Source organism: Rhodotorula paludigena (genome assembly GCF_050403205.1).
Source record: "Rhodotorula paludigena JCM10292 DNA, Rt_paludigena_JCM10292v1_ctg59, whole genome shotgun sequence".
Taxonomy (NCBI): Eukaryota; Fungi; Basidiomycota; class Microbotryomycetes; order Sporidiobolales; family Sporidiobolaceae; genus Rhodotorula; species Rhodotorula paludigena.
In genome coordinates, this window is record NW_027481399.1 from 32,360 (window position 1) to 55,944 (window position 23,585).

At 64.9% G+C, this 23,585-nt stretch overlaps 11 protein-coding genes across 11 annotated transcripts; 8 read left to right on the forward strand and 3 right to left on the reverse strand.

Annotated features, from left to right (window-relative positions):
- Positions 1–413: 413 nt before the first annotated feature.
- JCM10292_000016 (sugar porter family MFS transporter) lies at positions 414–2,933 on the forward strand (the record flags this gene model as incomplete). Its single annotated transcript, XM_076651864.1, has 11 exons — positions 414–547; positions 647–751; positions 815–1,052; positions 1,106–1,150; positions 1,230–1,633; positions 1,706–1,769; positions 1,847–1,910; positions 1,971–2,042; positions 2,192–2,334; positions 2,439–2,507; positions 2,622–2,933. 11 exons carry the CDS (start codon positions 414–416, stop codon positions 2,931–2,933), a joined length of 1,650 nt encoding a protein of 549 aa, XP_076502559.1.
- Positions 2,934–3,547: 614 nt separating this feature from the next.
- JCM10292_000017 (cytochrome b561 domain-containing protein) lies at positions 3,548–6,001 on the forward strand (the record flags this gene model as incomplete). The annotated part of the gene is made up of 5 exons (XM_076651865.1): positions 3,548–3,731; positions 3,790–3,923; positions 3,985–4,059; positions 4,118–4,386; positions 4,444–6,001. The coding sequence occupies 5 exons, from the start codon at positions 3,548–3,550 to the stop codon at positions 5,999–6,001; spliced, it is 2,220 nt and encodes a 739-aa protein (XP_076502560.1).
- An 86-nt stretch (positions 6,002–6,087) lies between these two features.
- Positions 6,088–8,362, reverse strand: UTP18 (Utp18p; the record flags this gene model as incomplete). Its single annotated transcript, XM_076651866.1, has 5 exons — positions 6,088–6,276; positions 6,356–7,189; positions 7,249–7,549; positions 7,621–7,937; positions 8,009–8,362. The coding sequence occupies 5 exons, from the start codon at positions 8,360–8,362 to the stop codon at positions 6,088–6,090; spliced, it is 1,995 nt and encodes a 664-aa protein (XP_076502561.1).
- Positions 8,363–8,783: 421 nt separating this feature from the next.
- Positions 8,784–9,555, forward strand: YPT7 (Rab family GTPase YPT7; the record flags this gene model as incomplete). The annotated part of the gene is made up of 3 exons (XM_076651867.1): positions 8,784–8,836; positions 8,908–9,405; positions 9,483–9,555. 3 exons carry the CDS (start codon positions 8,784–8,786, stop codon positions 9,553–9,555), a joined length of 624 nt encoding a protein of 207 aa, XP_076502562.1.
- A 355-nt stretch (positions 9,556–9,910) lies between these two features.
- Positions 9,911–10,894, reverse strand: JCM10292_000020 (uncharacterized protein; the record flags this gene model as incomplete). The annotated part of the gene is made up of 4 exons (XM_076651868.1): positions 9,911–10,069; positions 10,135–10,264; positions 10,353–10,734; positions 10,810–10,894. 4 exons carry the CDS (start codon positions 10,892–10,894, stop codon positions 9,911–9,913), a joined length of 756 nt encoding a protein of 251 aa, XP_076502563.1.
- Positions 10,895–11,243: 349 nt separating this feature from the next.
- On the forward strand, positions 11,244–12,426 carry JCM10292_000021 (uncharacterized protein; the record flags this gene model as incomplete). Its single annotated transcript, XM_076651869.1, has 4 exons — positions 11,244–11,543; positions 11,600–11,795; positions 11,897–11,983; positions 12,086–12,426. The coding sequence occupies 4 exons, from the start codon at positions 11,244–11,246 to the stop codon at positions 12,424–12,426; spliced, it is 924 nt and encodes a 307-aa protein (XP_076502564.1).
- Positions 12,427–13,899: 1,473 nt separating this feature from the next.
- Positions 13,900–16,892, forward strand: JCM10292_000022 (START domain-containing protein; the record flags this gene model as incomplete). The annotated part of the gene is made up of 9 exons (XM_076651870.1): positions 13,900–14,019; positions 14,074–14,411; positions 14,472–14,528; positions 14,590–14,616; positions 14,685–14,864; positions 14,923–15,470; positions 15,527–15,626; positions 15,683–16,643; positions 16,713–16,892. 9 exons carry the CDS (start codon positions 13,900–13,902, stop codon positions 16,890–16,892), a joined length of 2,511 nt encoding a protein of 836 aa, XP_076502565.1.
- Positions 16,893–17,285: 393 nt separating this feature from the next.
- Positions 17,286–17,844, forward strand: LSM2 (Sm-like protein LSM2; the record flags this gene model as incomplete). Its single annotated transcript, XM_076651871.1, has 5 exons — positions 17,286–17,288; positions 17,354–17,451; positions 17,523–17,583; positions 17,650–17,752; positions 17,825–17,844. The coding sequence occupies 5 exons, from the start codon at positions 17,286–17,288 to the stop codon at positions 17,842–17,844; spliced, it is 285 nt and encodes a 94-aa protein (XP_076502566.1).
- A 315-nt stretch (positions 17,845–18,159) lies between these two features.
- JCM10292_000024 (uncharacterized protein) lies at positions 18,160–19,712 on the forward strand (the record flags this gene model as incomplete). The annotated part of the gene is made up of 8 exons (XM_076651872.1): positions 18,160–18,244; positions 18,302–18,328; positions 18,393–18,505; positions 18,572–18,720; positions 18,877–19,202; positions 19,286–19,319; positions 19,384–19,543; positions 19,635–19,712. 8 exons carry the CDS (start codon positions 18,160–18,162, stop codon positions 19,710–19,712), a joined length of 972 nt encoding a protein of 323 aa, XP_076502567.1.
- A 459-nt stretch (positions 19,713–20,171) lies between these two features.
- Positions 20,172–21,602, forward strand: JCM10292_000025 (uncharacterized protein; the record flags this gene model as incomplete). The annotated part of the gene is made up of 3 exons (XM_076651873.1): positions 20,172–20,876; positions 20,978–21,256; positions 21,324–21,602. 3 exons carry the CDS (start codon positions 20,172–20,174, stop codon positions 21,600–21,602), a joined length of 1,263 nt encoding a protein of 420 aa, XP_076502568.1.
- Positions 21,603–21,809: 207 nt separating this feature from the next.
- JCM10292_000026 (TauD/TfdA dioxygenase family protein) lies at positions 21,810–23,423 on the reverse strand (the record flags this gene model as incomplete). The annotated part of the gene is made up of 8 exons (XM_076651874.1): positions 21,810–21,947; positions 22,017–22,072; positions 22,154–22,284; positions 22,367–22,567; positions 22,630–22,702; positions 22,763–22,887; positions 22,967–23,087; positions 23,165–23,423. The coding sequence occupies 8 exons, from the start codon at positions 23,421–23,423 to the stop codon at positions 21,810–21,812; spliced, it is 1,104 nt and encodes a 367-aa protein (XP_076502569.1).
- Between the last annotated feature and the right edge of the window lie 162 nt (positions 23,424–23,585).

Consider the following 23,585-nt stretch of genomic DNA (forward strand, 5'->3'; position numbering starts at 1 on the left):
TGAAAAGCGGGGGATTCGGCGGACGGAGGACGCTTTCCTTCTCCTCCTCCAACCCCGCTGTTTCGCAGCTTTGGCTCCTATCCAGCCGTTGTTGGGCGTGGGGACTCCTCGCAAGTCGGCTCGGCGCGTGCTACATTTGGATCATCCGTCTCCATCGCCGCTCGAGAGTGCGCTTCACAAGTCCGCAAAGCCCCCACATCCGCTTTTCCCATGCCCCGCAACGCCCGCTGGCCGCCATGGGACACCGCGCTTCTTGCTCTTGCTTTGCTGCACTCGGACTCCCGCGCATCCTTCTCCGCGCGCGACGTCAACTCGACAGCTTGGTGCCGGAGCAGCGTTCCCGCACTCTTAGCTGCACACTCGCACGCGAACCGCTCGTACCTTTCCTTGCACAACACCTTGCTCAGTCCATCATGGGTGGCGGCGGCGGCGGTTTCATCAACAAGTCGGCGATGAAGGACACGCCCCGCGAGGTGTACGCCAACTGGTACATCTACTTTGTCGGCATCACCGTCGCCTTTTCCGGAGGCCTCCATGGGTTCAACAGGTCCGTAATCCCGCCTCGTGCATCCGCCTGGCAGCGTGATATCGCGATCGCTGCGCGTTGCAGACTGGCTCTGACCCAGTCTCCTTGTTTGCCCTACAGCTCCAACATCTCGGGCATCCTCAAGATGCACGATGTCAAGGAATCTTTCGACCTTGCGCAGTACTCTTCAACGGCGTACAGTGACCTGTCGGGCTGGCTGACCTCGTGAGACTTGCCTCGGATCTCGACCCTTTTCGGCTGCTCGCCTGCTCACACTCTGTCCCGCAGCATCATCGTCCTCGGTGGCATGATTGGCGCCTTTGCTACTGCACCGCTGAATGACCTTGTCGGCCGTCGCATCACCCTCTTCCTCCTGGGTCTGCTGTACGTCGTCGGCTGCATCATCCAGATCGTCACGACCAGCAACATCAACCAAGTGATCGGCGCTCGTGCACTTCAAGGCTTTGCCGGAGGTGGTGGCAGTGTCGCCGGCCCGATGCTCATTGCCGAGGTCGCCCCCAAAGCTGTGCGTGTTTTCCCTTCGCTTTTCCTGCGCGCGCTTGCTGACTCTGCGTGCAGATCCGCGGTCTGCTGAGCGGGTTTTTCTCGCTCACCGTCATGTTTGTGAGCACGAACCCTTTTCTGCCGCCTTCCCGCCGCTGCGCCTCGTCGCATTTCCGTTGACGCTCTTCCGTCTGCACAGGGCATCGCGCTCGGCTACTGGAGCAACTACGGCACGATTCTGCACATCAGCGACGACTCGCACTGGCAGTGGCGCATTCCGCTCCTCGTTCAGTTCGTACCAGGCGTCATCGTCTGCGCCTTCATCTTCTTCGTTCCGGAGAGCCCGCGCTGGCTCGCCTGGAAGGGGCACGAGGCGAAGGCGCTGCGGGCGCTCGTGCGACTCCGCCGTCTCCCCGAAGACCATCCTTTCGTCGTGCAAGAGTACACCGACATCCTGGGCGGCATCGAAGCGGAGCGCGGCAACTCGCAGTCCTGGGTCGGCCTTGGAAAGGAGCTGGTCAAGGACCGCACGCTGGCGCGCCGATTCATCCTAGTTCTGATTGCTCAGGTCGGGTACAACTTTTCCGGCGGCAACTCGATCACGTGCGTACCCCGCCCATCCCGCGTCCTCGTTCCCACGCACCTTTGCGCTGACTCGCCGCTCTGCTTCGTCAGTTACTACCAGACGACTATCCTGACCCAAGTCGGGATCAAAGGCGACGATGCTTACCTATTTTCGGTGAGTCCTCACGGAATGGTACCGGGTTTCGGTCGCGTTTCCGCAACTCCGCTCACCTCGGCCACCTGTCTCCGCAGGGCATCTACGGCCTCATCAAGGTTCTTGCCGTCTTGCTCTACTCGCTCTACTTTACCGAGCACTGTGCGTTACGCTTCAGAACCTCAGAGGACGATTCGAGCTCACCGTCTCGTCGTTGCACAGTTGGCCGCCGTAATGCCATCCTCCTCGGCAGTGCCATCAACATCCTCTGCGTGACTTGGATCTCAATCTACCGTGCGTCGTTTTCCGGCTCAAACAAGGATTCTGCAGATTCTGACACACGCTCGTGTCTCTCCACTGCTGCATATTCCGACTCCGCGGTCCGGCCTGAACATCGGTCATCCTCGCTCCTCCCGCCTTGCTGCCCCCGCAACCCTCACAAGTTGGCGCGCTGAGCGGCAACCACGCCGGCGCGTGGGTCTCGGTCGCTGCGATCTGCATCTTCGCACTCGGGTATGGCCTCGGGTGGGCACCGAACGCCTTCTCGCTCAGCAGCGAGCTCTTCCCGAACAGCCTGCGCGCCAAGGTGTGTACCCTTCCGCTCTGCTGCGCGTCAGCAGGCTCGGTGTACCGGACTCGCCTGTTTGTTTACGTCTGCATGGGATTAAACGCTCGCGTTCCCCCATGCAGATGACCTCGATCTGCATCGGCGTCCAGTATCTCATCAACTTCCTGCTTGTCCGGTTCTTCCCCAACATGGTATGTCGTTCTCACCCCTTGCTTGCCTGCTCGGCTTTGCCGCTTCGCCGTCTCCAAGCCATGCCGCATGCCTCTACAAGCTGAGTAGCTGATCTCGGTTCCCTCCGCGCTTAGACCGCCGGCATTGGCTCCGACGGGCCCTTCATCATCTTCGCCGTCGTCAGCGCCGCCATCTGGGTCTACCTCTTCCTCGCTCTACCCGAGGTCAAGGGCGTCGCGATCGAGCACATGGCCGAGCTCTTCAGCGGGCATTTCTGGACGAATGGCGTGCGCGCATCCAAGCTCAACAAGCTGCTGCGTAAGGAAGAGGCGGAGAACGCCGAGACGTTCCGCCGGGACGACAAGGGTAGTACGGCGCAGATCGAGGACGTGAAGGACACGAAAGGCGAGTCGCCGGTCCCAGGCAGGTTGCTCTCCGCTGTGTGAATGGCTACTGCAGCGCACCTTGCAAATTCGCTGTAGACGCTCCGCCTCTTGGAGCGGATAGATGGTCCATCCGTAGATTTGACTTCTTGTGAATACCTCATTGTACAAACGCTACAGGAACTGTCTTCTCTGCACTACTGCGCAGATTGAGCGGCGTACAACGCAGAATTACGGGCTCTGCGAAAAATAAGCAAGAAAGGTCAGCAATCAGACCGCTTTGCGTCTTTTGGCCGCTTCCGGCTGTCTCGGGTTCCTTGGGCGGCGCTGCTTCCTTTCTCGAGCGAAGCTTTGTACACAAAGCAAACTCGCGGGGCTGCGATTTCGTCGGGCGAGATTGCAGGGCGGTCGTTGCCTTCCCGACCGCGCGCGGCAACAACGTTCCGCTTCCTCGCCTTGTTGCCGTCCGGCACAGATGCACCAATGGTGCGACTAGAGCCCTCAGGCGATGCATCGCACTCAGGTTTTCTCGTCGGTAGACGCCAGGAGCTAACGAAAAGTGCAGGGTCTCCTGTATTTTCTGCCTGGCGGGTCCGCGGACAGCTCCGCGACGGACGCACCTGCTTGCTGCGTCCTCTTCTTCGTGCTTCTTTCGCCACCGTGTTGCGCCGACGACCATGCTGCTGTCCGGCTGCCTCTTGCTGCTGCCTTCCGTCCTGGCGAGCCCTTCGCCAGACGAGATGCGGCTCCTCGCTGCACGGTACGATCATGCCGCCATCGGTGCGGCGCTCTCGTCTGGCACCGCCCTGGAGGCCAACACGGAGAACATGAAGCGTTACGCAACGCTCGTGGCCTTGCACGGTACGTGGCCCAACTTCCACCGTCGGTTTCTGCCACAGCTGAACCTTCCCAACGACAGGCGTAGCTGGCTTCCTCGCTTTGCAGGTGGTCGCACCACTTGCGGTCATCGTTGCGTCTGTTGGCAAAAGCTGGGGACCGCGGTGGTACAAAATTCACTCGCGCGCGCAGGTCTTCTTCGTGATCCCAGTCTCTGTGCACACTTCCACTCATCCCGCCAGTTAGCCTTCTGAGCTGACTCCTTGTCCACACGAAGGTCATCTGCGTTGTACTTGCCACCTTCGCCATCTGGATCAAACCGCTTCCGGACACGGGTATGGACCGGCACAAGGTCAGCTTCCGCGCAGATGCTGCGCACCCACAAGCCACTCACTGTCTCGAGCCTTCAGGTCATGGGCTTCATCCTCCTCAGCCTTCTCTTCCTCCAGGCACTGTTCGGGTGGTACGCCCACTCGCGGCAGCACGCAGTCGAACAGTTTGCCGTAGAGTCTGGCCGACCCGTACCGCCGCCGAAGCGACGTTCCGCCAACTGGCTGCACATCGCTCTCGGCATCGCCATCTTGACCATGGCCGGCGTTCAGATCTCGTGGGGCTTTGACGAGTTCGAGTCGCAGACGGGAGAGCCCGTTCCCGTAGGATTGCAGGTTGTGCACTACCTGTGCGTTGAACGTTCCTCACTGTTCCGCTCTTTTATATCTGCTGACTTTTGCAACAGGTTCGCCGTCCTCCCGGCCGCGGTCATCACGCCGTTCGTCCTCATTCGCGGCGTCCTGCATCTCCGCCGCGGCGCCTCCTTCGCAGAAGCGTTCTTTTCGCCCGCTGCTCCCGCCGCACACACCGCTTCCCCTCGAGGCCCTCGCAAGCTCTTCCTGAACACACCGACCTATGTCTCGACCGAGGCGGGCGACTTTGACGCCGAGAAAGACGAAGTCGGGCACGCGTACCCGCGAGGAACGGGACTCGGCGGCCGCGTTCGTGTCGACAGTCTCGCCAGCAGTGTCTGGCCGGGCGCGTCGACGCGGGAGGAGTACGAGGCCGAGGTACAGTCTTCCATCGGTCGGAGCGACACCATCGGGTCGACGCTCATCGGCGAGTCGATCATGAGCCGGTCGTCGAGCGCGTACGACTATCCGCGCGCCGACCGAGCGCACGAGCAGTCGTCACTACTGAGTAGTGCGGCGAGCTTTGCGCAGACGGACGCGCCCAGCCACGCGGCGACAGAGAACGGCGGCGGCGACAGCGGGCCTTCCCAAGCCCCTTCATCGCACTTCAACGTCGTCTCGACGTCGCCATCGCCCGCTCCTTCGACGACGACCTTCACGTCGCACAGCAGCTACCCGCCGACGCTCCCGCCGATCCCGCACGTGTCGTCCGCCTCGCCCGTCGCGCCGTCGAGCGTCGTCTCGCACGCCCCGTCCCTCCCGACGCCGCACACACACGTCCCCTCGCCGCGCCTGTCGTTCATGCCGTTCGCTGGGCCCGACGCCGTCCACCTGCCGCCGCCGCCTCCGCCGCCGCCGTCGAGCGGAGGCGCACGACAGGGCCTGACGCCCTCGTCTTCGCTCGCCTCGCACTCGCGCGCGCACGACTCGCCGCTCGTCCTCCCGCTCGAGCTGCACGACGTCGCAGGACCGGGCGAGGGCGCCTCGCCGGTGACGACCGTGCACGTCGACGAGGAGGCCGAGATCTGCACGGCGCAGCGCGTCGCGAGGCATGCGAGCCTCGCGGCCGAGATCGAGGGCGTCGCGGCTGCTGCGCCTGTCGCGGTGAACGTGCACGCGAAGGACGAGGAGGAAGGTGGGGCGGGACTGATGCCCCTGCCGGGCGAGCGGTCGCCTGGGCTCGAGCGATCCTCGAGCGAGTCGGAGCGCTCGAAGGCCGAAGAGGGCGACGACGCTGAGTCAACGCGGCTCATGGACGAGCTCGAGCGCGAGTTGACCATCTCGACGACGCGGAGCGGGAGGGGGAAGAGGGACGAGGACGAGGGCGACGAGGGTGAGGGCAAGGAGGCCATCGAGGTCGAGCAGACAGAGGAGAATGGGACGGTCGGGCCCAGTCCTGCGGTCAAGGACACAGGTAAGACGGAGGCGGAACATGCAGGGACAGTGCAGAAGCCAGTTGACCCGGAGGAGCGGAAGGAAGCGGAGAAGGGGGCGCGGATCGCAGCAGACGAGCTCGAGGACGGTGAAGAGGCGGACGACGAGACAGCGCTGCTCGAGCGGGAGCAGAGCGGCAAGTGGATGGGCGGCAACAAGCGCCTACCGCAGCAGTAGCAGCACCGACCTCGTCTCTACTCTCTCGTGTTTGTCCCTCCTTCGTCCGTGCAACTCGATTCCGGTCTCGCCGCAACCACGGAAGTCTACTTCCTCATCGTGCGGCCCTTGCTCCCGCGCGCAAACTGCTTGACCTCGTACAGGAGGACCTTCCCGCGCTGGTTGCCGACGGCGAGCCACTCGCTGCCCTTTGAAAAGTCGACGCTCGTGACGTGGTGCAGCGGCGTCTGCTGCGTCGGCCAGTTCTGGAACACGGTGCACGACGGGAGGTGGACCTGCGAGGGCAGCCAGCGTCAGCAAAACCAGACCAGCAGAGAGAGAGGGACCGGGAGAAAGGGCACAGCGCCGACGCACGAGTTTGAGCTGGTCCTTGTTGGTCTTGCTCGCGAGCGCGACGAGCTGCGCGTCGTGGTTGAACCGCATCGTCGACACGGGCGTGACGAGGTTCTCGACGGCCTTGCGCGCCTTGCGCTCCTGGCCCTCGAGGCGCCTGCCCGCGCCCAACCCCGCCTGGCCCGCCGACGCGTCGTCGTACAGGTTGACGATGCCCGTCGAGCTCCCGACGGCGGTCCACTTGCCATCCCTGCTCGTCTCGATCGCGCGCGCGCCAAAGCCGCCCTCGTCCCTCCACCGCTCGACGCACTTGCGCGTCCCGACGTCCCACACGTACACGTCGCTGTCCTCTCCGAGCGTGACGAGCTCGCGGCCGTCGCGCTGCCACGCGAGGCCGACGACGGGCGCGTTCATCTTGACCTCGCCGAGGACCTGCCCGCCGCGCGAGACGCCCGACGCGCCCCAGTCGACGAGGTGCACGTAGCCGCGGCGGCCCGCGAGCGCGAGGACGTCGCCCGTGCCGGGCGAGAAGCGGAAGCGCTCGAGGCCGCCCGAGCCGCCCGTCGAGGCGCGGTCCGAGCCGCCGAGGCCGGCGTGGAGGAGGCCGCGCGGGGAGCGCAGCGTCTGCCCCGTCTGGACGTCGTACGAGAGGAAGAAGGGGCGCGAGCCCGTGAGGAGGACCGACGAGCCCGAGGGGTGAAATGCGGCGGCCTGGATCGGGAGCTCGGGAACGTGCAGCGTCTGCAGCAGCGGGTTGGTCGTCCCGTCAATCTGGAACAGCCGCAGGCGCCGGTCCGACGTTGCCGAGAAGAGGACCTGCGCGCGCGGGTGGAAGCCAATCTCGACGACGGCGCTCTGTAAGACGGCCGAGTCAGTTCGAGCGCAGAGGCGAAAGAGACAGACAAGCGACGCACCGAAGTCTGCTCCTGCTGGTTCGCGTCCCGAACGCGGTCAATGTCGATCTCTCCCGGCTCGATCCGCCCGCCCTTGACAGTCCGCTTCTTGCTCCCGCCGACGTTCGCGCGGCTGAAGAGCTCGTCCGCCTCGTCGCGCTCGTCCGCGCTCCCCTCGGCGTCCGAAGCGTCCGAGGCGTCCGAGTCGCCACCGAAGAGGAGCGCGGCGTTGCCGCCGTGCTGGGCTGCGGCGGCGCGGCGGCGGAGGATCTTGCGCCGCGCATCGGTCGCCCACTGCGGCGGCGGGTGGAGCTTTTCGAATCTGCGGAAGCGCCAAACATCCCGTCAACGCGGGGCCCGGAAGTAGTACGGAATGGGCAAGGAAGGACGCACTGCCTCCGGAGGCGGCTCTCGTACTCGAGCCCGCTGACGACGTCCTCGCTCGCGGCGTCGCGCAGCTTGCGGAGGCGCTTCTGCCCCTGGAGCGAGACCTGGAGGGACTCGTCGGCGGGGTCGTGCCATGCCGCTTGGCGCACTGCGCGGGACGGGCGCGGCTTGCTCGACGGGGCGGGACGAGGTGCGTCGGAATCGGCGTCCGAGTCGGAGTCGGAGTCGGAGGCGGAGGCGTGGGAGGAAGGAGGGAGGGGGACGCGGGTAGGATCGAGAGGTGCAGAGGTGCTGGCTGTCGGGGGCACGTCTACGAAGAAGAGCTGCGAGCAAGAGGACAGCGTGAGCGAGCTCGTCGAGACGGGTTCAGCGAAGCAGCACGAGAGAGACGCACGTTGTCGTCGCGCAACCGCTCGAGCCCAGTCTCCTCGTCCACCTCGTCGTCGTCTTCGTAGTCAACTTCTCCGGGAAAGCCGTCGTGCCCCGGTGCGTTGGCGCGCAGGTCGTCCTCTGCGAGGTCGTAGAGGCCCGAGTGGGCGGTCGAGCGGCCAAAGACGGCCTCTTCGAGGTCGAGCTCGTCCTGGTCCTTTGCGCGCGGCGGGCGGGCGTGGGCGGGAGCGTCGCCGAGGGCGCGGTGCGGCTCTGGCGAGGGAGAGGGCAGCGAGGGCGGGCGGTTGGCGGTGCGCTGCTTCTTGTGCTTGCGCGGGGCACGTGCGTCGTGCTGCGGTGCGCGCTTGGCGGGGCCCATGCTCGCTCTGTGCGGCAGCTGCGGTGCGAGGGAGCGACGGGGACGACGCAGCGGAGGCGATCAAGGAGACGAGCTCGAGCGGGGGTCGCCCTCGAAAGTCGCGTCTAGCTGGACACGAGCGATTGGACAAATCTAACGACGTAGTTAGGGAAGAGTTGAAGTCACTTGCGGTCCTGCTTGGGCGAGTTGAGAGCGGTGCATGGCGACTTGGCCATCGTCACGAGCAGCGGTTGACCCGGTGCACGCTCTGCCGACGACACGAGCACCGACGCACGCAGCTCAGCAGCGAGCAGGCTACCACACGCAGACTAGCACCCAGCCCACCTCGCTCGGACCGCTCTTCCTCGTCGCCCCTCTCGCCTCCCCCCACTCGCCTCGCACGCACCGCACCGCACCCGACTCCCGACTCCCGACACCCGCCATGGCCTCGCGCAGAAAGGTCCTCCTCAAGTGCATCATCCTCGGCGACAGCGGGCGAGTCTCCTCTCCCTCCCCTCGTGACCCCGCGGCCCGACTCACCCCCCTCCTCGGACCCGCACCCGCAGCGTCGGCAAGACGTCGCTCATGAACCAGTACGTCAACAAGCGCTTCAGCAACCAGTACAAGGCCACCATCGGCGCCGACTTCCTCACCAAGGAGGTCATGGTCGACGACCGCCTCGTCACCATGCAGCTCTGGGACACGGCCGGCCAGGAGCGCTTCCAGTCCCTCGGCGTCGCCTTCTACCGCGGCGCAGACTGCTGCGTCCTCGTCTACGACGTAAACTCGTCCAAGAGCTTCGAGACCCTCGACAGCTGGCGCGACGAGTTCCTCATCCAGGCGAGCCCGCGCGACCCCGACAACTTCCCCTTTATCGTCCTCGGCAACAAGGTCGACCTCGACGAGTCGAAGCGCATGGTCAGCCAGAAGCGCGCCCTCACGTGGTGCAACGCAAAGGGCAACATCCCCTACTTTGAGACGTCGGCAAAGGAGGCCACCAACGTCGAGGACGCCTTCAAGGCCGCGTGCCGCAACGCCCTCCAGCAAGAGGGCAACGCCGACGTGTCCGTCTCGCCCTCTCCCCCTCCTCCTCTGGAAGCGAATCGCGCGGCTGACCTTTTGCCTCGCGCCCTCCCCCCAGCCTCGACGACTACCCCGACCCGATCCGGATCAACGCGCACGACGGCGACTCGAACTACGGCTGCGCATGCTGAGCCCCCTCTACCCCGCGCCTCCTCCCCGCGCCGCTGTCCTCCTCGCACCCGCGCGCTCACCTAGACCCCCCATCTCGCGCGTCAGCCCTTTCTCCCGTCTGCCGTCTCTGTCTGTTTCGTGTCTCTCTCTACCCGTGTTGCACTACTTCCCTCTCGCGCCCGAGTCTCTACCGCGTCTGCTCCGTATTTCGCTTGCGCGCACTAGCCGCCCGCGACTCACTGGTTACCCTGTACTCTCTCGCGCTTTCCGATTCCCTCCTCGCATTGAGAGGACCGCTGCACAGAGTCGCAGTGGGACAACCGAAGCGCAAATTGACACCACGCCGTTTCTGCACCCCGCGTGCACCCGCCAGCCTCACGCGACCCGGTACGCGACGACCCAGTTCCCATTCGCCTCGACCGCGACGCGGTCGCTCTCGTCCCAGCCCTCTTCCCTCGCGATGCGCTTGAGCTCGTCGAGCGAGCGCAGGCCGAGCGGATACGGCGAGGGGCGCGCGGCGATGTGTGCGTTGAACTGCCCGCGAGCGAAGGGGGTCAGGGTTGCTCAGTTGCGAGCGAAGGAGAGGAGGCGGGACGCACAGACTCGTCGGAGGGGGAAAAGAAGCCGGCGTCGTGCTTGAAGGGCCCGTAGAAGACGAGTTTACCGCGCGAGGGGGAGACGAGCTTGTGGGCGAGGAGGGAGCGGAAGATGGCGCGAGGGCCGGAGGGGCTGCGATCCGGCGCGGGAGGGCGTCAGTATGAGAGTAGAGGGGAGTAGAGGCGGTTGTGCGAGAGAGACTCAGAGCGAGACCACGCACAAGGGGATCATGTGGACAAAGTTCTGCCCCAGCACAAGATCAAACGTCCCCTCCTCCTTTGCCTTCCCGCTGAGCGCCTCCCAGTCCCCCTCGTCGAGCACGTCCACCTTGACGGCCTTTCTCACACGCGCGCGCTCGCCCCCGCTCTGCTGCTGCGCGACGAGCGCATCAACCCGCTCGCAGCCCCACTCGTCGCACTCGCTCGGCTGGAGCTCGATCCCCTGTGGGGCAAACTCGCGCGCGTACAGGAGCGCGTGCGTCCCGTTGCCCGAGGCGAGCTCGAGCACCCTCACCGGCCGCCCGGGCGAAGTGGGCGCGGGGAGGGAGGTGAAGAAGGGTGCGAGGGAGGGGAGGACGGTCGATTGGAAGCGCGGGACGAGGCCTGCGGATAGGGTGGTCGCTCGCTGGATGAGACCGCGCGTCTGTTGAGCCGCAAAAAGGGGAGGCAGGAACGCACCGTCGTAGTAGGCTTCGGGGGCGAGCGTCGAGGGGAAGCGCGGGCCTTGCGAGGTCGAGGCGGGAGTCGGGGCGTCGGGGGCCATCGTCGTCGACAGCGGGAGTATGGCGGTGGATCGAGCCACAGAGAGCAACGAGCAGGGGCTGCACGAAGGACGGGAAGCGAGCGGGACGGCCGGAGGCTCCAGGAGAATGAGCGGGAGCAAGAGCGGGAGCGTAAGGGCTAGGCAGGCAGGCGCAGTGAGTCGGGCAGAGTATCGCGCGGGCCGGCCATGAGCAGCTTGGAGCACCGATATAAGCAAGGAGCGGGCACCTGGTCGTCTCGCCCCATGTCTCATCAGGCGATCGGCCCTCCTCGAAGCGAAGCCTCTGCTGACTCGGCCCGCTTGCCTCGTTGACGCCGGCAAAGGCACCGCGGTCTTCGTCGACCAGAGTATGCTAACGAGCGCAGCGCCTCCGTCTGCTGCTCCTCTCGCCGCTCCCTCGGCCGCTCCTCCCGCCGCTCCTTCCGCCGCTCCGCCGCTCCCTGCTCCGTCAACCGAGTCGCGAGCGTGCTCTCGGTTCAAGACCAGCGCTTTCCACCAGAGCACGCTGGAGGACGCTCTCAAGCGCGGGCAGCTCGACACCAGTGCCGACTTGTCGGACCTCCGCCTCGTCCAGTCGCGCAAGGTCGACTCGACCACGATGGACCTTGTGGTCTCCGACTCTGGACGGGCGCGCCGTTCCCGCGTCAAAGTGCGTAGCATTCAGTGTCTTGCAGATGCCTGCCAAAAGCTGACACGGCGCTCCAGGTCGATAAGCACAACGACGCTCTCGCCGCCCTCGAAACCTTCAAGAGGGAGCAAGCGGAGAGGGACAAGAGGTGGCTCCAGAAGCAGAAGACGCGCGACGTGCACCGGGACAAGCAGTTTGCCATTGTGCGCGACGAGTTGGCCGACCTGAAGCTGCGCCTCCTCGAGGCAGAGGCGCTCAAGCGAGGGCTCTTAGGTGCGCTTCCTGCTCGCATCCTGTGATTGTTCCGCGCATTTTCTCATCCTCTTCTGCCCCATCAGCGCTCCACAAAGCCATCATGAATGACGTCAAATAAGAGGCGACTCGCGACTTTGCGACGACCTACTCTACCCTCGTCAACTGGCACAAGGGCAACGCAATGTGGCGATACGAGGTCATGACATGTAAGTATCTTCCTCCCGTCACTTCCTTTTGCGGGGCTGTACACCTTGTCTGCCGGCGGTCGAGTGGAAGAGCATTGATTCCGTTTGCTCTTTCCTGCGCAGACTACGACTTTCAGTGCTTGTTGCACTCGCCATCGGAGGCAGAGCAGGCGTTGCAGCTCGTCAAACTCAAGGCAGTGTATCAACATCATTCCTACTTCCCCGCCATCGACGCGCTCTCGACCGCACTCGACCCGAAGCGTCCGCGCCGCAACGGCGACGCGCATCCCTCTGTCAACAGCAGTGACCTCTTCCTCGTCTTTAATGCGATCAAAAAGGGCTCATCAGGATACACCAGCGACGTCCTCCGCAGCATGAGCGATCGCATGCGGACTATGCATGTGCGCATCAAGAAGGACGGCAAGTGGCAGACGGTTCAGGCGTTCCCCGATGCGTCGAACTAGCGGTTCTTGAAGATGTGCCCTTTCTGTAGATGTGCCATTCCTTGTTGTTGTTCCCGCATTGTTCTGCCGTCTCGGCGCTTCTTCATCTGTATCTCTCCTCTCACATGGATCTCTTCTCGATCTGCATTCTTGCTGTCTGGTCAAGTGGTCCCTCTCACAAATTCCGCCGGATTGAAAAGCGGTGCTGCGGTCAAGACTACTCGAATTGAAAACGAAGGAAGGTTGCAGCAAAGCTCCGAGGAAGAGATGCATGTTGAGACAACAGGAGGAGTGGTCTCGGGCAGCGTCAGCATTTGAGAGCGTCGTAAGAAGCTGCCAGGTGCGGTGCAGCAGCCCAGCCCAGGAGCACGTTGCCGGCCGCCTCGGTGCGGACAAAGGCTCGGGTCAGGCAAGCTGAGACCTGTTTTGTGTGCGCCTGCCCTGAGACAGTAGCAAGTAAGGCCATCAGAAAGGCTCGCAATGACGGCAGCAGCAGCAGCAGCGAGTTGGGGTACGGCGCAGAATGATTGAGGAGGGAAAGGAGGCAGAGCGGAGGGTTCCCATACACCCTGCAGCAAATTTGAGCACCGGATAGCCATATGAGCATTGCGAAAGCTCTTCGTCGGCATCTTATTCATGTGACGGCAATGGAAGCGAGCGCACGATGGCAGCCGGACGAGCAGGCGGATGCCGACCCACACGCTGTGGGTTTTCCTTGTCGAGGCTGAGCGGGAGGGCGTTCGGAGCAGCGCCGAGGCATCGAATGCAGAGCGCGCCGGGGTGTCTGACCACGAAGTGGACAGCTAGTCTGCGTGCTGGCGAGAAAGGGCGAGGCGTGCCGTTGTCCAAAGACCTGGGTATGAGTGTCGAGGAACAGGCGCCTTGCGAGCCGATAGCGGCCGCGGAAGCGGATGCAGCAGCGATTGCGGCCGCACAGAGCTGCATAGCAGGCAGCTGGACCGTGGTCAACGGGAACGGATTCCAAGGTGGGACGCCGGGGAGGACGGGAAGCGACGCCGAAAGGTGTTGCCCGAGGCAAGGCGCGGGCACATGACAGGTTCGTGTGGTCTAGCAGGCAGGCGTGCGCTACAGCAACGCTGGTCGCAAGCGAATGGTCACCGCAACACTGCTGGCCAAGCCCCTTGCGAGGTGAGTCTCATCAGTTGATCGGCGCAGCTCGAGGGGAGGCGCGCCGGCGACGTTGCCATCGCCGACTCCGGCCAACTCTCCCCGCCGTCCCCCACCTCACGTTCTTCCGTTCAGACAAGCTCTGCAACAAGCCGACCGACACCGCTAGCAGCCTCACGACCCCGCCTGCCAGCTGCGAAGCCTCTTTCGCCGTCGCTCCGCTTTCCCCACTTCGGCTCACTTCGCCGTCCGACACCTGGGCGGTTCGCACACCTCCTTCCGCGGTGCGTCGAGACCGGACGTACCGAGAGCGTGCACCCACTCACCTCGGCTGCCACAGCCAAGCCGTCCGCCGCCAGTTTCACCATGGTCCTCTCGTCTCGCTTGAGCATCCGCTCGTCCCGCTCGGCCCGCTCGCGCAAGAGCGAATTCGAGTACGGCTCCGAGTTCGGCGACGACGATGCTTCCGCCATGGACGATGACCGGGTGCGCTGAGATCAGCCGGCACGATGCGAGCCAGACTGACCACTCCCTGCTCAGTCGTCCGAAAACGACTTTGACGACCTGGCGCGTCGTCCGTCGGGCATCAGCGACTCGTCCGTCGCCTCTACGTCGAACTACCTCGACGCCGCCTCGCGCGCCATGTCCAAGCTGCAGACGCTGCACTCGAGCCCCGACAGCGACTGGAAGCGCGCTTTGACGCAGAAAAAGTCGGGCTGCGTAGTCTACGTCACGCGCGAGAAAAGCTACGTCTCGCAGGGCCGGACGGCGAAGAAATCACACTATGCGCCCGTGTACAAGGGTGTCCTCGACATCGAGGGGTTCGCGCCCACAGCCGTGTTCGCGGTCATGGGCACGCGCAAGCTATGGGACGACTGGTGGGTGCCGCGCTCTTCTTTTCAATCGCTCTGCAGGCTGAGTCGCTCCGTCGCGTGCAGGTACAAGGAGGGGTCACTCGTCGAAAACATTTCGGACGACGCATCTCTCACCTACATGTGAGTCTCCTCATGCGTTGGCCGGCTTACTTCCCCAGTGCTGACATCGTTATACCTGCAGGTGCATGAAAGGCATTGCCGGCTCCTCGTGCGCTGGCTTTCCCTACGGTACATATGACCTTCTCAGACTGACCTCCCTTTCCCTTCCAAACGCAGCACGCGCGACCTCTCGCTCGTGGAAAAGGTACAAGGCTCGCCGACGGGCACGATCTGCTTCGCCACGACCTCGGTCGTCACGCCCAAAGTCCCGCGCGTTGCCGGCCGTGTGCGCGCCAGCATCGCCCTCAACGGCTGGGTGCTCGAGCCGATCGGCCGGGGCACGCGGCTTTCCTACTAGTGCGTAGCTTTCAACGCCATGACACTGCTCGAGGTCCGCTTACGCAAGGCGATCCAGCCTCCACGTCAACGTCCGCACCTTCATGCCCCAATTCGCCGCCAAGAAGTACCTCGCGCGGCGCCCGACCGTTATCACGCGTATCGCCGACTACCTCGCCGCACACGGTGCTCCGCCCATGGTCCCGCACGACCCGGAGCCGACGAGCTCGAGCGACTCGCAGGAGACGTTCGTCGGCGGCGGCGCCGTTCCGATGGGGCGAAAGCGGCGCGACTCGAACGCGAGCCGGCGCTCGAGCCGGTCCGCGGCGTCGTCGACGACTGGCGGAGCCGTCGGGCTCCCGGCGCACGTCGAGCTCGACAAGGAGGGCAAGGCGTTTGAGGCGGTGCAGACGGGTTTCAAGCTCTTCCGCGCCATGCTCGGCTCGGCGTCGGGCGGCGCGTGGAGGGTCGCCAGAGACCAGGACGGGACGCGCGTGTGGATGCGCGACCGCGATGGCGAGAAGCAGGGCGAGGGGTTGCCCATCGTCAAGGGCGAGGGCGAGATCGAGGGCGTGACGACCGAGCAGGTGCTCGGCACGCTCATGAGCGAGTCGGCGAGGCGCATCTGTGCGTGGACATTCTCCTCAAGGTGTCAGCAGAGACTCACACGCTTGTCTCGACAGGGGACCCGCGTATCGACTCGGTTCAGCTCGTCCAGCTCGACAACGGCTTTGACCAGGGCGTCTACCTCGAGGCGAACAAGGGCATTTTCCCGTCGATCAAGTGCGTGCTCCGATTGCACCTGCGAGACAGGCCGCTACTGACCCGCGCGCCATCAGGCCATTCCACCACGTCGTCGGCACGGGCGTCGAGCGCGAAGACGCGGCCGACTCGCACGGTCCGCTCCTCGTCGTCTCGCGCTCGGCCAAGCACGAGCCCGACTCGGCGCCAGAGGACTCGACCCTCGCGCAGTGCGACTTCAGCGGCTTCTCGCTCGCGCCGGCGGGCCCGCACTCGGTGCACGTGACGCGCCTCGCGCAGCTCGCGCTCGGGTCGTCTGCGCGCCTCAACGCCGCGACGTACAAGGTCCTTACGACCGAGCTCGCGCTGGCGCCGCGGCGCGTCGGCGAGTTTATCGACGCGTACGGCTTTGCGCCGCACTTTTTGCGGTGGGGCCCGGGCCCCGCCGAGCTGCTTGCGTCGTCTGCGCCGCGCGACGACATCCGCACCGGGCGCGTGACGTTCCGCGTCGGCGGCGGAGGGCGCGGCACGATGCGCGAGGGCAAGCAGGTCGCGTGGCTCGAGTGGAGCGGCAAGATGTACCCGCGCGGGCTCAATCTCGTCGTCGAGCCGCGCGAGGCCGTCGCCGCGGTCGTCAAGGTCGAGACGAGCGCGGGGCAGGTGCTCGTACAGCTCGAGTGGAGCGAAAAGGTGCGCGACCAGGGCGCGACGGTGAGGCTCGAGCGGGCGCAGGACGGCGAGGGCACCGAGGACGTCTACCTCGCGGGCGAGTTTGTCGACCAGACCATCACCGCCGGCGTGACTGGCGGCGGCGGCGGTCGCGGCGGCGCGGCCGCTGCGCGCGCTAGGCAGCGCGACGTTCCGTCCGACGAGGCGCGCGACGACAAGACGGTCGCCGCAGCAGCTGGCGCAGGCGCGGCAGCCGGCGCGGCAATCACGGCCGCTGGCTCTGCAGCAGCTGCTCGCAGTGGCAGTGGTGCCAGTGGAGCGCTTGGCGGACCGTCGCCGCCGTTCCTCGGCAAGGCACGCGAGGCGGGCGCCGACGGCAGGAACCCGACGGTGCGCTCCTGTGCCCCTCTCTTTGTCTCGCGCGTCCAGCAGCACGCTGACCCTTGCGCATCTCGGCAGGCATCGTCCTTTGCGTCGGACAGCGTCGCCGTCGCGCAGACGAGCGGGTCGCGCAGCAGCGGCGCGATCCCGGACAACGCGATGCTGATCCTCAGCAAGGACCTGTACTTTACGCAGCCGCAGGTGCTGTTCATGCTCGTCGTCGTCGCGGCGGCGTACGCGTGGGGCAAGCTGGCGTGAGTAGCATGCGCGGTGTGGGTCGGAGGGGTGGAGAGGGGAGAGGAGGGACAATATGTATCGGCGCGCGTCTGTTCCAGTCTCAGCATGTAGCACACCGCAGTCACTGTACAGATCTGGCAGTCCTCAGTCGTCATTGCGCGCCGTGCGCGAGAGACGGGCAGCAGGAAGCCAGGAGCGATGGACACGAGGAGGGTCTGGAGCGAGTCGGTGCCTGAAGCCGCGCTCTGTCGCATTAGTAGCGGTGCCATCGAGCAGGCACGCACCGCCCCAGCTGATTTGAGCGGCTGTGGTCGAGCGCCAACCCCGAGTCGTCTCGTCGTCGCCGGAGGTTCACCTTCGAACCTGTCGCTCTCGTCGCTCTTTCCGGTTGTTTCGTGGTCGCACTCACACAAGATGGTACGCCCAGAGCTCTGCACACCCGCACCAGCCCGCCCCGCTGACGCGATCGCCTCTTGGTGCAGCTCATCTTCTCGGTCCTCAAGACGCTCCAGGACCAGGAGCTCACCGTCGAGCTCAAGAACGACCTCCAGATCCGCGGTCAGCTCAAGAGCGTCGACCAGTGCGTCTCTATCCAACCGCCTCGAGTGCCCGGAGCGAAATGGCTCACCTCTCCCCCTCGCACCCTCGCAGATTCCTCAACATCAAGCTCGACAACATCCGCGTGCTCGACGAGGAGCGCTACCCGCACATGGTGCGCCCGTTTCCCTGCCGAGCCCTGCAGGCGTTTGCGTTGAGCTGACGCGACCCTCGCGCGCAGGTCGCCGTCCGCAACTGCTTCATCCGCGGCAGCACGGTGCGCTACGTGCAGCTCCCGCGCCAAGCAGTCGACACGCAGCTGCTTGAGGACGCGACCCGGCGAGGTGCGCTTGCCCCTCTGCTGTTCCTGCGTGGGGGCGAAGCTGACCTTTCTGTCTCGTTCGTGCGCGCAACAGAGGCGGGCAAGCAGCGGTAGGAGCGAGGGCCGCTCGTTGTACCACCACCGCACTGCTGTGTAGATTGACTCGATACCCGTGCCCCTTCCCCCGGGCATCCTTGTACTCACCTTGTCCACCCTCTCGTTTCCTCTTCGAGACATTGCGTCGCTTGGACCGCCTTCGCAACCCCGCTTCGATCGCTCCGTCTCCTGTTCTTCTCGCTGCTCTCAGAGTCTGCGGTAGACGCGCTCGCACTGACCCTGTGCCCCGCACACGCGCTGTCCGGACGGCGACGAGCTCACGACGTCTCTTGCTCTCTCTCTCCCTCTCTCCGCTCCCTCGTCCCCGTAGCCATGGCGCCCCAGCGCAGTTCGCCCTCCGCGCAGGCCCTGTCGCCGTCCAACCTCGCCATCGGGGCCGCCGTCTCGCTCTTCGAAAGTGCGTCCCCACCCCCACCCGTCCTCCGAGTCGCGCTGATCCCCTCGCACCTCGCAGTCACAACGCTTGGGCAGCCGCTTGAAGGTGCGCACCGCTCTCGAATTCCCCTCACACACCCTGGTTGAACTCTCCCGACCGCCCACCGCAGTGCTCAAGACGCAGGCCGCCGCCAACCGCACCGACTCGCTCCTCACCTCGTTCCGCAAGATTGCCCAGCGCGGACCGGGCATCACGCCCTTCTACCAAGGCCTCATCCCCTGGGTCCGTGTGACTCCGACCCTCCTCTTCCAAAAAGGGGCGCTGATCGGACCACCCGCGCGCGCGCAGGCCTGGATCGAGTCGGCGACGACGGGCGGGATCCTCCTCTTCACCGCGAGCGCCGTCGAGTCGTGGGCCGTCGAGCACGGCGTCAAGCCGGGCGCGGCGGGCCTGTATGGCGGCGTCGCGGGAGGGATCGCGCAGGCTTACCTCGCCATGTGCGTCTGGTTCTTCTGGCTGCGATGGTGCAGGTCGGTATGCTCGGTGGTCACAGCCGGTGGCACCCAGAGCTTGCCGGCGAGGGGCTCATTCCGGTGCTGGGTCCGCGCACGGTCGTCATTGACGCCCTCGCGGAACCCTCCTCCTCCGTGCAGGGGCGTCACGACGCGCATGAAGACGGTCGAGATCACGCGCAGCAAACCCCTCACCACCGGGCCCTCCCCGCCGTCTCCGCTCCCCGGCCACCCCGCCGCGCCCGCGCGCGCCCTCACGCCCTGGCAGGTCTTCGTCGACCTGTACCGGCGCGAGGGCGTGCGCGGGATCAACCGCGGCGTCAACGCCGTCGCGCTCCGGCAGGCGCTCAACTGGGGGTCGCGCATCGGGATCGCGCGCGCGGCAGAGGGCGGGATTCGCGAGTGGAAGGGGAAGAAGAAGGGCGAGGCGCTCGGGGCGGGAGAGAAGGTGCTCGCGTCGGTGATTGGTGCGTCCACGTGCCTCTCTTCGCCAGTTTTAGGCTGCGATTTTGCTGGTGGCGGTGCTAACAGGCCGTTGATTGCCGCACAGGCGGTGCTCTCGGCTGCTGGAACCATCCGATCGAGTGCGGACTCTGCTCTCGAGTTCACTCGCGCGGAATCGCTAACGTCCGACCACACTCGGCACAGGGTCATCCGCGTCGAGATGCAGTCGCTCTCCAAGGCGCGCTCGCCCGCGCGCCCGGCCAACCCGACCATCGTCTCGACCGCCAAGTACATCTACGCCGAGGACGGCCTCCGCGGCTTGTTCCGCGGCGTCACGCCCCGCGTCGGGCTCAGCATTTGGAGGGTGAGTGCGGGCGCTGCGAGTGCGAGTGCGACTCGGGCCGGCTCGACGGGACCGGCGATAGCTCGTGCTGAGACCGCGTCCGTGATCGCAGACCATCTGCCTCGTCTCGCTCGGCGACCACGTCAAGAGCATTGTCAAGAAGGTCGACGCGGCGAGCGGGCCGCTCTAGGCGCGTCTGGTGTCGAATCCTGCGGAGGACGACGAGAGTTGGATGGGAGGGTCGCTTGCTTAGCTTTCGTGAACTTGGTCGGGCAAGGGTGCGGTGGAGCCGCAATGTACAGTCGCATACGCCCGCTACAACTTACTCGTGACCCGCCAGTTGCCTCGGGAGCATGTCATGAGCCCGCGAGCGGAAGTGCACCGCCTCGTTCGCCTTCTCCGCCTCACTTCACGCTCACCATCGTCGCTATACGAAGCGCAGCGCGACGTCGACGTGTCTTTACGCTATCTGGGCTTGTTCAGCCGTGCACGAGTCGCCCGGTCCATCCTACGCCAGTCTCTCGATTTCATCGTGTCCTGTCGCCAAAGGCGACGCGCGAAACTTTGACCGCCAGTGCGCGCCTGAACGACTTCTACGGGCCACGTCTCACGACAGGCGGTACGCTGAGCCCCCGGCAACCCGCCCGTCATGCCCAGCCCGTCCCTCTTCGACCGCCTCCCCGACGAACTCGTCGACCGCATCTTCTTCTACGTCTGGCAGTCGTTCCGCGCCGTCCCGACCGATGCCGATCCGTACAACGACGAGCCCGACGCGGTCCCGCTCCACTACATCCTGCTCGACAAGCGCACTTTCCGCATCGCGCGGCCTGGGCTGCGGTATCTCGCTGCAGGGCGGCACGGCGAGAACGAGAAGGAGATGCTGCGGCGGCTGCCGAGCAGGGACGAGCACTGGGCCGAGATCGACGAGGCGCGGGTCGACCTCGTCTCCGAGTGGGCGCCCGCGGCGCTCAAGCGAATCTATGCATGTGCGACTCCGCTCACGCGCCTCGTCACGCCGGGCGGCACCTTCGAGCTCCCTGCCAAAATGCTCGTCAACGCCCTTCGTCCCGTCGAGCGCACGTTGCGGTCCCTCACCGTCTACGCCGAGCCGGCGTACGCAGAGTGGGAGTCGCCTATCGAGTACGCACTGTGCGACCTCGAGGCGCTCGACACGTTCGAGACGAGCAGCTCGCGGTGGGCGCGCGAGCTCATCGAGAACGGCGTCGACGAGCTGCGCGCGCTCTCGGTCGACGATCCCAAGCCAGACGGCGTCTTTGACGACTTGCTGTGGGACAAGGTCGAGCACTTGCGGCTGTCGGCCGACGGCGAGTTGGCGTGTGGCAGCGACCTAATCGTGAGAGCTTTCGAATATCTGAAATCGCCGGTTGTGGTATGCAGATTCGCCTCCCATTGCCGACCATGCCACGTCTCGGCTGATGCGTTTCCCGCGTGCAGGCAGACGCGGTCGCGCCCAACCTCCGCCGCCTCACGCTCGATTTCCGGTTCTTTGACCGCTACTCGCGCTACGACTACGACGCCCAGTCCGACCGATTCGGCGTGGCGACGCTGGAGCTACTGCTAGACGCCTTGCAGCACAGCCGGCTCGAGCGACTCGACATCGGCCAGGTCGAGCAGATCTACTGGTTGGAAGACGAGGAAGACGAAGAAGACCATATACGGATGGGCAGCGTCGAGACGCTCACACTTTCCGGCGCATGCCGCCTCACCTTGGAGGTGCGTCCCTCGTGCTTCCACGCTCACGATGCCGGAAGCGAGAGGGCTCACGACCGCTCACTTGCAGATGCTCCCATACCTGCTCCGGTTCATCAATTTGTTCCCCTCCCTTCTTCACCTCCGCCTCACGGGCTTCGACTTTGTGTCCGTCATCGACGCGGAACCGACAGCAAACCTCGACGAGTCCCATCCGACGCTCTCTTCCCTTCTCGGCACGCTCAAAGAGCGCAAGGTCCTCAGTGTGGTGCTCGCTGATGGAGACGGGACGGAGCTGCGCTACAAGCGCGAGGATGCGGAGGTAGACTTTGAGGGGTCGGTATGGCACGTAGACTGTGAGACCGAATAGACGGTTTCCATTGACCCTAGCCGACGGCACGGAGCATCCACATTCAGTACCGAAAGCGTCAGCTGTCGCCGAGCAAGAGCGCACGCAGATGGTGCGCCCAGCGCGCGCTTCCGCTCGAGCTGCTCTGATCTCGCAAGGGCTCCCTGTGGGCCGCAGGTAGGTTTGACTGACTTGATCGCATCATATACAACTCCTGCGCCTCGACCCTCATGCCTTCTCCTGCGCGGCGAGGTACTCTGCCTGCGAGATCGACGCCGGGTCAAAGTACGGCGCCTCGCCGACGACGACGGCGCGGTCTCCTGCGCGCGGGCCAGCAAAGTCGAACGTCGCGAGGTGGTTGACGACCTGTTGCAAGCGAGAGGAGCGAGGTCAGCGGGTTGAGAAATTTGAAAGGGCGAAAGAAAGGGGACGGACCCGGTTGTCCCAGATCGCTACGTCGTACTTCGACCACCGGTACTTGACGTGGTTCTCTGCATGCGTGGACGGAGAGCGTGAGCAACTGCCAGCCACGCATATAGCTGAGTGAATGATGCACGAAACGGCTGACGCACCGTGGTTCTCAATCTGCACACGGAAGAGGTACTCGAGCACGCTCCGGCTCTCGTCAAAGCTGAGCTCGTTGATCTGCTTGGTGAATGTCGGGTTGACGTAGAGCGCCCGGAGACCGGTCACAGGGTTCGTGCTGAACGACAAGAATGTCAGCGATGACCACACGTCCGGCACCGGGCAACTCCTCTCCAGGTTGACGGAACGGCGAGACGCACCGGATGAGCGGGTGGCTCGCCTGGAACGCGTCGCCAGCGTTGTATGGGCTGCCGCGCGGCTCAGTCCGCAGCTTGAAGCCGTTCTCGCGCGCCTGGATGCGAAATCGCTCGGCGTCGTTCAGACCGGTGAGGCCTTCGAGGAACTTCTGGTACGTCGGCGTGAGGCGGTCGTACGCGGCGTAGTTGGAAGACCACAGCGTGCTGTTCGAGCAGGAGCATCAGCCTCACGATACAAGCAGCGGTAGACAAGACGGCGAACGCACTCGCCACCGACCCGCGGAAGAGTGTGAATCTGCAGAATCGTGTACAGCGAAGGGCGCGGCTCAAAGGCGACGTCTGCGAGTAGTAAAGCGTCAGTCGGGACACTATGAGTAGAATTTTCCGCTCCACACGTACCGGTGTGCCATTCCCGGCTCGTGAAGCTCTTGCCCGCAAACGAAATCTGCCGACCGTCCTTGTCGGGCTGGCTGTCAATCTTGCCGAGCGGCAGGCCAGTCTCGGTTAGCTCCTGCGTCGGGTGACTGCAGGCGGCGTCAGTCAGCGTGAACCGCTCAGGTCTCGCGATTCAAGAGTGACACAGCGAAAATGGCGGCAACGCACATGTGAAGCGTCGAGTCCTCGGGCTTGCCCGCGAGCTCGCCAAGGCGAAGCGCGAGGTGGCCGATGTCTTCAGGGACGATGTCGTGCTGATCTTGGAAAAAGACGACACCGCGGTGCGAGACTGGCGAGAGAAGCTAGTCAGCTCCGCTGTCGGCGCGCTGGCACCTCTGCACTGGCGATGATCCTGGTGGCACGCACTGAGAATAGCGAGGTCGCGCAGGATGGGGTCGCCCTGATCGCGCGGCAGCGCAAGAAGCTCCTTCAACCGGACATTGGGCGCGAAGCGGTCGCCGAGCGCGACGGCGAGCTCTTCGCGCTCGAAACGGTCGAGGGCGCCGGAGAATTGCAGCGGCTGGACCTTGAGTTGCGAACTCTGCTTGAAGGCTGCGGCGCTCTTCTGCGCCTTGATCGAGAGCGACCCAAGGGCCTCGTTGACGGTCTGAATCGCGGACGGCATGGTCGAGTCAAGCAGTGTAGCAAAGGCGTCGTAGCTTGCGAGCAGGAAAGCAACGTTACAGGGCACAAGCAGGTTCATCCGAGCCGGAGCAGCCCTTCGACCTGCGAAGCACGCAAGACGAGCTCGCCATTCGAGGTGCTTGCGCAAGCGTACGACGCGTGC